Here is a 14383-nt window from a genome sequence, read left to right on the forward strand (position 1 = left end):
CTTTAAAAGTACCTACCCAAGTAGGTGCTTTCAAAAAAACTTTTTTTGTATTAGATATCAACAAATCAAAATCTGAGAATTTATCCCTAATAGTTTCTGATAATCTATGAAGCCCATGGGCCATATAAGTAATACCAATAAGTTTAGGATAAAATGTATAACAAACTTTCGAGTAAAATTTAAAATATTTTATTAAGTATTTATAAAATATGCACATATTATGTAATTATCCAGAAATATGCAACTTTTATGCATTTTGATGCAAATATGCAAAAATATGCAATAAAAGAAATTAATAGTCGAATCTACGTATTACGAAACATCAAGATATTTAATCAGAATTGTTATAAGTCAAAAGTAGAAGAATATGCATTTGCATAAAAATTCGGGCCCTACTGATAATACACATAATTTATATAATAAATTATATTATTATAAATTATTTGAATACAAATCCAATTAATCTGGAAAATTAATGAAATTATTTAGAAAATTTGATTGAATGTTGAAAAAGTATTCAGAATACTGTATTTGTAATACTTGTAAAAAGTAATAAAAATACTGTAATACTAGTAATTGAATACACTAAAAAAAGAATTTACAAAATATTTGTGGAGAAGAAAGTACCCTAGGACACCGCATGTCGATTAAAAGTAAAAAAAAAAAAACTATAAAATGATTACACTTAAAAAAACTTGAAGAAATAAATATTTCAAAAATAGATGATAATATTGTTCTGCATTGTTATTTTACTTATATAGTTTCTAATGCAATCAAAGAAAAATAATATATAAAAAAAGTTAAGCTTAAAATTGGATATCTTAAAAATAAACAAAAATTTGAAATTAATTTTTATTTATGAAAAACTATTATCTAAATTATTATATGAAATTTTTAAAAATAAAAACAAATAATTGTTAAGTACAAATGTTATAATTTTTATTTTAAAAATAATAACATGAAGAATTTAACAGACAACAATTGACTTATCGCTATAGTATACAAACTGAATCATAAAAAAAATATAATAAAATGTATTGAAAATAATATTATTCGATTACATATATACTAATTTGATTTTCATTAAAACATTTAAGATGAAATACTATTTTAGTTGTATAAGGTCTGCTTTAGATATAAAAACTATAAATAATTAATTAGATTAAATGTAAAATTATGAATTTTAAATTAGCAAAATTAAATTTTAAACGAAGGCACCATGTGAATAAAATTAATAAACCTATAAATCAAATAGATACTAGTCATTTTTGTTTGAGTAGTCATCAACATCTTCATCAATTAATCTAATAGGGGATTCTTTAGTTCTCTGTATAGTATTGTAGCTCTATAAAATCACCAAAATAACATGATTCAATTAATATTCATATTCTTAGAAGAAAAAAATTAAAAATATAATTCAAATTACCTCAGCAGCTACACTATGTAGGAAATCTGCTGTATCCCTACCGGTTTGTTCCACCATTTTATACAAAAATCCATCCTTGATTTTCAATAAGATATGAGGATGATCAAATTCAACCATTTTACCAGCGTCCATCACAAGCACTTTGTCAGAATCCATAACGGTATTCAAACGATGGGCAATAGTTAAAACAGTACACATTCGAAATTTATTTCTAATTGTGTTCTGAATCAATGCATCAGTCCTAGAAATAAAATGCATTGTTATAATAATTATAATCAATACATGTTTTAAGCTTTTATTACTGTGGATCAACGTTAGCAGTAGCTTCATCCAACACAAGAATCTTATTATTTCGCACTATAGCTCTAGCCAAACACACCAGTTGTCTTTGACCAACACTGAAGTTAGATCCACCCTCAGACATTTTTGAGTTCAGTCCACCGGGTAAATCTTCAATAACATCTTTTAATTCAACCTAATTAAACAATAATCATTGATTCCTCTATTGTAAAATTGTAAATTATTATGTATAAATCTATTAAAAAATCATAAGTATTTACCTCATCTAAAGCATTCCAAAGAGCATGGTCTGGATATTCATCGAAAGGATCTAAATTCTTTCGCATTGTACCAGAAAACAAAACTGGTTCCTGTGGTATAATGGAAATTTTGGAACGTAATTCGTGTAGTCCTAATTCATTGATATCCAGATCATCAACATAAATTGAACCTTCATTTAGAGCCAATCTAAATAATGCTCCAATTAAAGATGATTTTCCAGCACCAGTTCTACCAACGATTCCTACCTATAATATAGTAAACATTTTTAATATCACCAATATCAAAATTAAAAAATTAGTTTTAAAATACTTTTTCCATTGATTCAATTTTAATGTTGAGATTTTTTAATACATGTGGTGTGTCTAGGCTATAACGTAAATAAAAGTTTTTAAAAACAATCTGCCCTTTTTGAGGCCATTCTTTTGGTGGTTTTTTATCTAAAAATGAATTTTATAATTTTAAAAAAATTGTAAGGTAATAAAATAATTTATTTAATATTACTGGGAAGAGATTCGAGAGCAGATTCTTGAGGAGTATTTGTATACTCTAGTACTCTTTCAACAGACGTCATTTGGTTCTCTAATTCCGCTGATTGTCTCATTCCCCATTGAAACATACCAGTTAACCCAATTGCTTGAGTTATAGCCAGACCAACATTTCCTCCATAAGTATCTAAAATGTTATAAAATAAATAATATCAAATATTTAATCAGAATAAAATATTTTAAAATTCATTATTTTTGTTTAACTTACTATTGCCAATAATCAGAAAACTAAATGTGACAATACTTATATAGATAAGACAGACAACATCTAACCAAAACCCAAATGCTCTACTTGAAGCAATAAACAAATACCATGCCGAAGAGTGTAAATCCTAAAATTAAAAATGAATTAAAAAATTTAGCATGTAAAAAATTACTTAAACTAACTTGATGATTGTCAAATTCTTTAGATAAAATTTGTTCTGCTTCAAATGCTCTTATTGTTGTTAAACCTTGGAGAGATGCATTCAAATGAGCAAATACAGGACTTCTTGCTATTTTAAGTTAAAATAATAAACTTTTAAAAAAAATATATATGATTTACATAAAATATTTAAAATACTGCTCTATGCTTACTAACTCCTTCCAACCGTTTGACACTTCGGGATGTTGACAAATAGAAAACTCTGAGTTTATAAAATATTATTCCAACAATAAATGTTGGAATCATAAGATAAATATTAACAATTCCAACCACAATAATTATTCCCAACAATGTCAGTCCAATCTAAATAAGCATTTGGACATGATTTTTAGTTAAAAAAAAAAAAAGATGTAGTTTGATAATGTTTAATATTACTTGTATACAGTCCATTAAAGCTATTGGTAACATCTCATCAATAGCACCCATATCTTTAGAAAATCGGTTAAGAATTCGTCCTATAAAATAGATAAAAAAAAAATAATAGAAATTAATACACAACTAAAAAAATATTTTATTTTGAATATACTTACCAGATGAATTTGTATTAAAAAAATACATGGTAGCTCTCGTTATAGCATTAAACATTTTATTGTGTAAATTCATTGATGCTTTCATACAAACTGATACAAATGTAGCAGATCTAATAAGGGTAGCTAATATCATAGAAAACGTGAAAACTGCAAAAACTATGATACATGTTTGCCTAGAAATTGTCCACCCTAATAAGATATTAGATACTTCATCAGTTGTTGAAGTACTATTATCAGTAGATGTAAATGTACTATTATCCATTTTTGTTAACATATTATTATCTACATTATTTACATAATGAAAAACATGTTCTTCTAAATTGACCCTAAACAAATATTTGAAATTGAATAAAGTTATCACTAGACATAAATAAAATAAAGTACCAAAATGTTATCCAATAATCTCCACCAGATGCCAAAACTTGAGTGAAAACACACATAAACAGTAAAAATGTTATTTTACAAATATTTCCACCAGCAGAGAAATATGATGAGTACACAGTAAGTGAAATATTCCCAGATGAACGGGTTTCAGCTATTTCAATTGGTTCTTCTTGAATACCACTGAACTGTTTAGGGTCATCATTGGATGATGCCACACTCTGAACAGAAACTTGTCGAGATAAAAGAGAATGTGGATTTAAACTACTAGTACTTGTATAATTAAGAGATTCATTGTCAGATACAACAGCAATTTCTACAGAGGACCCAAGAAGTTTTGTAAAGTCTAAGCCAGAGACTTGAAGTTCTTTATACGATCCTTCAGCTAAAATTTTTGCCTAGGAAAAATTTATTTATTAATTAGGTTATTGATTACATATGATTATTTAATACTTACATTTTCCATTAATATGATTTGATCAACTTTAGTTAGGTATTGTAACTGGTGAGTAATAAGAATACAAGTCTTTTCTTTGAGGTAACCTTAAAAAATTTTTATTTAGTGTTAACAATGCAACTAATCAGATTCATTGCGACAATACCTTTTATGCATTTTTCAAACAAATGTTTCCCAACATGTGTGTCAACAGCAGATAGAGGATCATCCAATAAATAAATATCAGCTTGTTTATAAACAGCTCTGAAAGTAAATATTTGAAATACTTAAACATTCTTTAAATTAAAGTTAAGATTCAGATTTCTTATATATATATATATATATATATACATATTTTTTTTTAAAGCTCATGAATAAAATATAGAAAGTTTCCTTAAAATTTTTTGAAAACAATTAAACATTGAAGTTAGATCCTCAAAAATGTTATTATATTTTTAATCATATTGTACAAATCTATGACCCCTCCTCTTATTTTATGCAAATGTGAAAATAATTTATCATATTATCATTATACAAATTTAAAACTCTTAACATTAACATCTTAATATAATCTACTCATTAAACAAAGATTAATTAAATTATATACTTGACTAAAAGTATAAATAAGGTTTATTATTCATATTTCTTATTTTACCTTGCTAAATTAATTCTTGCTCTTTGTCCACCACTAAGAGAAACACCTCTTTCTCCCACAATTGTTCTGTCACCGTAAGGAAATTGTTCAAAATCGGTTTTTAATGCACATACTTTTATAATCTAGTTTGTGATACAATAAAAGCAAAATAATATATTATAATTCATATTATTATTTGGAACATTTAAAGAAAAAATGTTAGTTACTTTTTTATAACGTTCTTTGTCCATAGGCAAACCAAATAGAATATTTTGCTGAACTGAACCAGCAAATAACCATGGATCTTGTGATGCATATGATATAACACCACGCACAGAAATGTTTCCTTCAGAGAGAGGTAATTCTCTTAATATTGCTTGTATTAATGAACTCTATAATAATATGGTAATGATAATTAATAATTCAAATAATGTTTCATAGAAAAATTTACTTTTCCAGCTCCAACAGGACCGATAACCGCAACTAATCGACCAGGCCTTACAGTTAGGTTGATGTTTTCTAAAGAATTTTCAGTTTGAATATCTGTCCACTTAGCTGTAGCATTGGAAATAACTATTCCTAAATCACTCATGTTTTCAGAGTTATCTAGATTATCAAGCTTATTGGGTAACAACTCATCATTTATAATGATTGGTTTTCTAACACCATTAGAAGCCTTGTCAGCTTTTGAACGATTAGCCACTTGAGTAGTCTTTTCTTCGTACAGAAGAAAATTCTACAAAAAAAAACATAAAAAATTGTTCTTTATAAATGTCTAGTTGTATTTACCATAATAAACCTTTTAAGTCTGATTACACGTATAAATAATGTATAATAAAATTATATTTAGTGTTTTTCAATTTTATTTACAAATTATTGAATTCAATATCATCTATATTCAATTTAAAATATAAATAATTGTTTGCATTATAACATAAACATATAACATATAAATCGTATACCTGTAGTCTTTTAATTGATATTAACATTTCAGCTATTTGTCCAATACCTTGCGGGAAAAATACAGTCATTGTTGTCCGCAATATATTGTAGTATGAAGTAATAACAAAAACCTAAATGTATTTTACATAATTAAATATTATTTTTTAAAGCACAGTACATATTTTTAGTATAATATTTACTTTTTTGAGCTGTGATAAAGTTTCCAAGTAAAACATATGATAAAATACTAAAAAACAATGCAATTCTAGTATGAAATACTATGAAAGATAATAAAACACCTCTGATATATGATGATCCTCTAATCTGTTGAATTTCTTTCCTAAAGTTATACATAATAAAGAACTAATAATTAAGCTGTTTAATTAATAAGATAATACTACGTACTTTCTTGCATATTGTACGAGATATGCAAATGGTTTTTCCCAAGTATACATTTTAATTACTTGAATGCCAGAAATTATTTCATTCATCAAACGAACTCTTTCATCAGTTCTAATGGCAGTCTTCAGTCGAAGTTCAGAAGTCTTTTTCCCCAACCAACCTAAACATTAATTATTTTTTTTTACTTATAAACATTTATCTAACTGCTCATCATTCATTGTTTTCTTCTTATTTTTACAAACCTTGTAATGGAATAAACATAAGTAATGCAGCCACACCAAATATCGATGAAACCCCAACTTCTTGCCACAAAAAATATGTAACAACAATGGTTTCTAAAGGACCAATCCATAAATAGTGTAGAAAAATAACTGCTATATCAAATCGATTAACATCGTTTGATAATAAATTTACAACTTGACCAACTGTGGTTTCACCAAGAGCAGTTTTACTTAGTCGTAATGCCTATGTATTAAAAAACAGTTGATAAGAATCAAAATTCAAACGTTTTGTACTAAAGAATTATACAAATATTTTAATCAAAATTTGTAAAATAATTTATTTTTAATTAAATCTAATAACAATGTTGAAGTTACGTCACAATTCATGCATAAAGACATATACATACTATATACAATTACAATTACATTTAAGCTCCCAATTGACATGCACAAAAAATTACAATATTTATTGTATGTACATTAATGTTTTAGAAATTATTACTAAACTTTTTAAACTAAATTTGTGGACTATATAATTAAAATTAATAATTCATAATGAACATTGAAGTTATTATTTACATAAAGTTGCGGTATATTTTTAAATTTCAATGTATAAAACTTTCCAAGTATGTACAAATATTTATTAATAAAAATAACTAAACAAAATATAGTACACACATACATATACCCATCAAATTCCCACAAAAAATTGCTCATGTACTTAATCATATAGAATATATTATGTAAATCCAAGTTCACAGACATGAGTAATCCAAATATGTACCAATCTCTTTTACACTTTTGGATATTATTCAGGATGTACAAGAGGAAGGATGCGATGAAAAAGTTCAAAATCTACATATAACAAGAAATATAGTGAAGGAAAAAAAAATAAAAGATCAATGAAATTTATACGCATATGATATACACAACAAGGAAATAGATAAACATATATTTAGCAATAATATTAAATATAAAAAGGAATTATTTTTTTTTGCGATTAAAATAGTGAAATGGGATGTGAATATAATTTACACTATACAATTTGCCTTAGAACATCAATTTCAATGATACCAACAACTTCTGATTTTAAAATAATTTTAATTTAATAATTAATTAGGAAATATAAAATTTTTTAGCTCTTTTATGATTATTATTATTTTTAACATAATAAATTTTTTTTTCAACATTACTGTTTGATACTGTATGCAGGGGTCTATATCTTGTTTAATTTACTGTTTAATATTATTAATTATTAAAATATTTTAGTTAAGTATTTGGACCAATTTGTATTTAAGAATAATAAATAAATTTCTACTTTGGATCTTCAAGTATTCTGGTATCAAGAAGACTTTTCAAAAATGTTCATCCATATGTAGTCGTTCTTTCTTATATTTAAAATATTATAAATATTTAATTTTGTCAAGTTATACATCAACATCAATTTTGAATAAACCCTGATATTTAATTGTATTTCGTATATTTAGAATAATAAAAAATACTAATTGATATTTTTCTTAAATAAAATAATACACAGTTATTTTTTATTAGTTTAAAAGTATCCAATATAAAAATAAAAAATAAGTATATATCTTAATAAATCATAAGCAAAGATTTTTAATATTATTTTTATCAAAAGCACATGTTACATTCATAATAGTTACAATTTTTTTATATCTTATTAAATATATTAATTTATATATAAGTTATTTTAATGATAAGTAGATTTTTTTAAAGACATTGAGAATAAACAATTTATTTTATATATAAGATCTTAATTCATAATAATTAATTTTTAATTAAATTTATTCTTTTGATACATTTTTTGTTAAACAAAATAAAAAATTATTTTTCAATTTTAAGTAGTTCAAAGATGGATTACATTTATAATCTTCTCTCATCAATTAATAACAATTTATTTTTTATTTTTTCTTTATTTTTGATACATATTATACCTTGTTAAATATTGTCGAACAGCAAGCAACTCGTATCTTCATCCCGCAATGAATAATTTCTAATTGTGTTGAATGATACAATACCATTGTAGCTAACATGCTTAACACCAAACATGATGCATAAATGTACGATTCCCTTAAGTTGGTGTAGCTAGACCCATCTGGGTCAAAAAAAGCTAACAGTCCGCCGATGAGTAGTGGCTGAGACATTCTACATAGGTATACACATACATATTTAAAAACTACTAATTTTGTTTGATATTAAATAAATAAATAAAATAAAAAAAACAAATAAGTAGTTCTTTTAATATAAATACATTCAAACTAAATAATATACCTACATAATTAAATTTAAATCAATATAAATGTATAGTTCTTATTCTAGTTGCAAGTAAATTAAATAAATAATGGAGAACCAAATCAGTTGGTTATCATTTAAATGCAATGATCAATTTACTATAGAAATACTAACCAACAAGATTATGTCCTAAACCAAAGGTATGTACAATGGTAAACTCTGGAGTGGTATAAATGATATTAATTGGAGTAAAATACTAATGCTTATCAATTTATTTAATATGTTGTACAAGGAAAAATAGTTAAAATCCCGCTTAAAAACTTTTATAAGTGTTTATAGTCAATAATATAACCCTCTACTAAACATGATGATAAAACATAGTTAAATTATAAAAGATCTGGAAGAGTAATGAAATATTAATAATATTCAATATATACAATATACAATACATGCAAATCAATCAATTATAAACTAGCATAAAGCATAAATTCATTTGCATCCAATAATAAATAGATAATGTTTAAAAAGAAACCAATACTTTCATTAATAAATTGTTAAGAAATAATTTTTTGAATATTTAGTCGGTACTTAAAAAGTATAGTCATGTTTTATCTTTTATACTTGTACAGGGATTTGATCTTAACTATAACTTATATAAAAAGACTAACAATTGGCTATTAAGTATAAATACCTACAACATAATAATATCTCAATAAAATAAATTGAAAAACCAATTCAAATTCTGTATATTAATGCCCTATTAAAATATAGTCATTTCATTATACACTGTAGTTTCTAAAAATAATAAAATAGCAACAACTACAAATTAAAAAATTGTCTAATTAACATATAATGTACATAATGTGCAAACGCATTACATTCTAAAGATAAAAATATAAAGTGAGAGGTTTATATTTAAAGAAGTTATGTTTTGTATAGTAATAAAGTAGTAATAGTAATAGTTTATGTTATGTATAAGTGCTGAATCACTAGTTAATTCATGAACTACTTCATTCACATAAAGAATTGCATTATAAATACAATTTGTTAATAATGTTTGATGAATAAGAATTCCAACTATTTCTATTTATATACACTAACTAGAAATAATTTTCTTTGTGTTAAAAAAAAGCAAAATAAAAACTCATTAAAATACAAATTTCATAAATAAAATCACCAAGTTTAGCAAAATATATAACTCAACAAGCAAAAGATAACATTACAAAAGCATTTTTATTTCAAATTAATAGTTGATTCCATAAGGCCACAAAAAAAATTAAAAAATATTATTTAATAGTTAGAAAAAGTTGTTATTTAGCATACAAAACATTGGAAAACTAATTATGTAAATTGTTTACATTAAATAAATTATTCCTTCCCCTAAACTAAAATGTATATGCATTTATAACATTTAAAATCATATTACAGTGTAATTTATTGAAATGTAATTAAAGTAAGACACATGTTCATTAAAATTAATATTAATTTTGAATGAAAATTTAGAATTTTCAATTTACCAATTATTTATTAATTTCTTGAAATATTATATCAAAATCTAGAAATATGTATAAATATTAAAAAATTAATGAAACTAAAGTAATGTTTTAAAGATAAATTAGTATTAATTTACATTATATGATATATTTTTAATAACATTTTTTAATTTTATATTGATGTGAACAAAATTTCACTGCCATTTACTTCAATTAAATAAAAAAATATTTAATAGTTAAATACTCTTATATAAAAGTAATAACTTAATATTATAAACTTTTAAAAAGTACTCAATAGAAACTTTTATATGTTAACACTATGTTTACACTCAAAATTAAATTAAAATGCTATCTTTTGTTTGCCAGGCTAAAAAAAAATTAAGCAAACACACTCATTTTGGGTTATTTAAAAACTGTAATTATAAAAAGGACCACAATGGTACCTTATTATAAATGAGAAAACATGTAGAAACACGCATCTTCATGCCCATATGCGTTGTGAGCATATCGTAGGCGGTGAAACCAAAAGTCTTCAATGCAGCCGATGCCACTAAGCAAAATCCATAAAATATTCCAAGATATTGAGAAGACTGATCTGATGGTATATCTGGTTCAAATTGGGCGATTATACGACCCAAGAAGATTGGCTGGCAAACACTATATCAGTCATATCAAACATAAAAAACATTCTCTAATTTATTCCTTTGTATACTAATAAATAAAATTTAACATAATGTATTCGTTATGTCCCACATAAATTTAATATCTCCAAATAAAATATTAAATATCTTTAGATGTTCCTAAATATAGTCAATTAGAAAAGAACTACTAACAATATTTTATAAATTCAACATTAAAAAAAAGTAAATACAATTTTTACTTTAAGGGAAGGATAGTATGAAAATTAAAATAATTAGCCTACATTATCTTAAAGCAGTTATACTTCTAATCAAATTTGTTAAACATTTTAGCTAGTATAAAATATATGCAATTATATATTAAAAATAATAGATGTAATCACTAATCATGCACTTATTAACATAAAATTCAAATATTTAGAATAAAATAATTCATAATATGTTAATTCTTGTGCATACATTTTAAGTCAGAGTAGAGAAAACTGTGTTTTATCAAACTCAAATAAAAGAATACGGTTTTAAATTGTCTAAACTGTGTTATTAATAATTAAAATAAATTGTTTTAACAATTTTTTTTATGTATAAAGGACAAAACCATTGGTAAAAATAAAATTAACAACAAGACATAAATACCAAAAACTAGTTAAAAATAGGTACCTTATAATACCTTATTTGTATAATATTTTATCAATTATTAAATACATTTTATACTAAATACTAGAAGTTTTATCTCTATTTTAACTCTGTAAAATATAATTGTATATGTTTTTTGTTTTTTTGAGGGCCTCCTTCTGGAGCCTTTCCTTTTTGAATACACCGTAGGGGCGACAGATTTCGTAATCAGGTCCTACTTAACATTGCTATTGTTATGGGTAGATTAGATCATAAAGTATGGTTATAAAATATGGTACAACATAGTACAAAAATAAGAAGTGAAAAAATTATGATTGATTAAGTATTGTTTCAGATGTTTGAAAAGTCGAGTAATTAACCATATATGGGTATGTAATTGCTACATACAATTACATCAAAAACATGTAATTTACAAAATGTAATATCTTTAAATTATAATTTTCTACCCATTTATGTAGACACTATCGTGTTAAAACGTTAACTTACAGAGATTTCAAAATAAAATAATTGAAATAATTTGGTATGCTTGTAAACTAAGAACGAATTAAGTATTTTGTTATTAAAGATAAATAATATTATTAGGTTTTATACACCCAATAGCTAAAAAAAAAAATTGAATTATTTAAAACTAAAGAATCCATAATTCAATAATATATTAATGGCCAATAGCCACAAAATAAAAAATATAAATAAAATAAAATATTATCCCGAACTTTGCTCTTTCAATATCTAATGTTTATTTTCAATTATAACTTATTTGCTCATACTAATAATTAGAGCAGAGGATTTGTAGCTTTAAAAATAATACTTAATATTCAACCGCTTAAAAACTTATAAACCTTTAAAAATGCTTCTATATTTTTTTTAAGCAATTTATTTATAAAATATATGTCATAAATATTGCATAACTTTAAATCATTTTTCAGTCTACTTTCACAACACACAGTAGTGTGGTGAATGACGTTTGTCCTAATGCAATAATTTAGCCCTAGAAACCTATCAGGAGGCTGGGTATCCCTTGACTCATGTATATATGAACAAATTTTATTTAAATGATTACATTAATTGGCTGATTGCATGCATTGAAAAATAATTTAATATGCACATATGGTAGATATGGTTAGATATACGAATATACGAAAGGAATTAAGGAAAATCCTATAGGTACTACAATTGAATAGTTATAGACATATATATATTATGTAGTAAGAGAAGGGAGTGAGTCATTGTTTAAATACTTTACTTAGGATTTGAAATATGTTTGCCACTCCACTAACATCACAATACTTATACAGTATGGAACTTAACCGTCTGTTGAAAACACATCGACACCGAATTCTGATAAATAACTCTTTAAACGATTGTTTAAGACTACTTATCTTAATGTTATATTTTAATGGTAAAACAGTAGATAAAAACGAAATGTTAACACGAATGACGAATAGATAGATGCACATACGTAGACAGCAGAACAAAAGCTAAATTACCATAATATTAAATTATTTACGAACACTGACAAGACAGTGCAATGAAATTTTTTCGTTTATGGAATTGTTAACGTTCTATCAGAATAATTGGCAGAAAAGTATTGATGAAATGATAAATAATTTTAAATATAAATCTAAAAGTATAAAATGAAAGAAATATGCCTAAAAACAAAAAAAACTCGAAACATACATTTATATGCAAAATAAAATTTCAAGACTAGCTTTGTGAAAGCATGAAACATATTTGTTTCATATTCTACTATTTTTGTGGTTGTGCAAAACAAATATGAAAATGTTATAAATCCTTTGTCCTACTAATAATACATTAATATTAACATTTAATCACAACTAAGTAATCGTAACCAATATATATATTAAAAACATTTAAAAATAAGATATATATGTCTCAATTAATGTCTCATTAAATCTCAATAAGCAGAAGAAAATTTCTTTTAAAATTTAACTGAATTTTGTAATAATTTAAACCATTAATAAACACTAACACTTTAAAGGACTTCAAACTTTCAAAGATTTTACTGTTAATATAATTATAAAATAATGTACTAGACACCAGAAATATTAATGCATAAAAAATATCCTCAATCAAATAAATATACTTCAAGCGAAAAATTATTTTTTAATTAAAAATAAGTGAAAAAGAATCGAAATAAATTATAATTTATAATATAAGTGTGTTATAAATAAAACAATACAAGCTAATATAATAGAAATACAATCTACTAAATCATACAAATAGCAACAACAAATAGTTAATTGATTATAAAACGAATAAATTTTAAGTATATTTTCCAACATAAAATACAATTAAATGTTTGTAGAAAGTAAAAACTATTTAAATTAGCTAATATTAAAAAGTTATTACTCACAATGCAAGATAAAAAGAAGAAAAGAGTGAAAAAATAGTCAATAAGCAAAGAATATAATGATCAACTACAATACTCTATATAATATAAAACATATATACATTTATATTACAAACATCAGAGAAACTATAGTATGTAACAAATAATTTAAGAGCTTATTAGATATTAAAGACAGTGGCGTAACTCAGAAGAATTGTAAGATGTGGCATCACTTGAGCCTTGACACCCGAAAAACTCTTGAAAAACCCGAAGGGAAAAATGTTTTTGTTGATTCAAAAATATATTATTGCATTGTTTTTAACTATTCAAAAATATACTTCAATCAAATTTTTCCTTCATGAACTTTTGCTACATATTTGTAACTCTATGGTTTATTATGTCAAATCCTATATGCGATTCGATTGTGAATATTATCATTGATATTATGTTATCAACATATCCAATTTTTATACACATGGTGAACGATGACTTCTACCAAATTATTTTTTTCTCC

General features: G+C 24.2%; 1 protein-coding gene across 3 annotated transcripts in view; it reads right to left on the reverse strand.

Moving 5' to 3' along the window:
* Positions 1 to 1102: 1102 nt before the first annotated feature.
* Positions 1103 to 14383, reverse strand: part of LOC112680137 (probable multidrug resistance-associated protein lethal(2)03659) — a 55046-nt gene continuing 41765 nt past the window's right edge. The window contains exons 5-26 of one of the 3 annotated variants that reach the window (XM_025550153.1): positions 8458 to 8668; positions 6524 to 6746; positions 6285 to 6441; positions 6081 to 6219; positions 5900 to 6010; positions 5389 to 5673; positions 5165 to 5329; positions 4959 to 5080; positions 4470 to 4567; positions 4325 to 4410; positions 3871 to 4265; positions 3487 to 3812; positions 3332 to 3411; positions 3109 to 3259; positions 2920 to 3026; positions 2741 to 2864; positions 2489 to 2659; positions 2297 to 2424; positions 1987 to 2232; positions 1729 to 1901; positions 1427 to 1667; positions 1104 to 1345 (exon numbers count right to left, since the gene is read on the reverse strand). In XM_025550153.1, the coding sequence (XP_025405938.1) occupies positions 1259 to 1345; positions 1427 to 1667; positions 1729 to 1901; positions 1987 to 2232; positions 2297 to 2424; positions 2489 to 2659; positions 2741 to 2864; positions 2920 to 3026; positions 3109 to 3259; positions 3332 to 3411; positions 3487 to 3812; positions 3871 to 4265; positions 4325 to 4410; positions 4470 to 4567; positions 4959 to 5080; positions 5165 to 5329; positions 5389 to 5673; positions 5900 to 6010; positions 6081 to 6219; positions 6285 to 6441; positions 6524 to 6746; positions 8458 to 8668 (3826 nt within the window). In that variant the 3' untranslated portion in view covers positions 1104 to 1258. Of the gene's footprint in view, positions 1346 to 1426; positions 1668 to 1728; positions 1902 to 1986; positions 2233 to 2296; positions 2425 to 2488; positions 2660 to 2740; positions 2865 to 2919; positions 3027 to 3108; positions 3260 to 3331; positions 3412 to 3486; positions 3813 to 3870; positions 4266 to 4324; positions 4411 to 4469; positions 4568 to 4958; positions 5081 to 5164; positions 5330 to 5388; positions 5674 to 5899; positions 6011 to 6080; positions 6220 to 6284; positions 6442 to 6523; positions 6747 to 8457; positions 8669 to 10691; positions 10906 to 14383 lie in introns of all 3 variants that reach the window. The other 2 variants (XM_025550148.1, XM_025550157.1) reach the window with 2 other exon arrangements.

This window comes from Sipha flava, unplaced genomic scaffold (genome assembly GCF_003268045.1).
Source record: "Sipha flava isolate LNK unplaced genomic scaffold, YSA_version1 100_pilon_pilon, whole genome shotgun sequence".
Classification (NCBI taxonomy): Eukaryota; Metazoa; Arthropoda; class Insecta; order Hemiptera; family Aphididae; genus Sipha; species Sipha flava.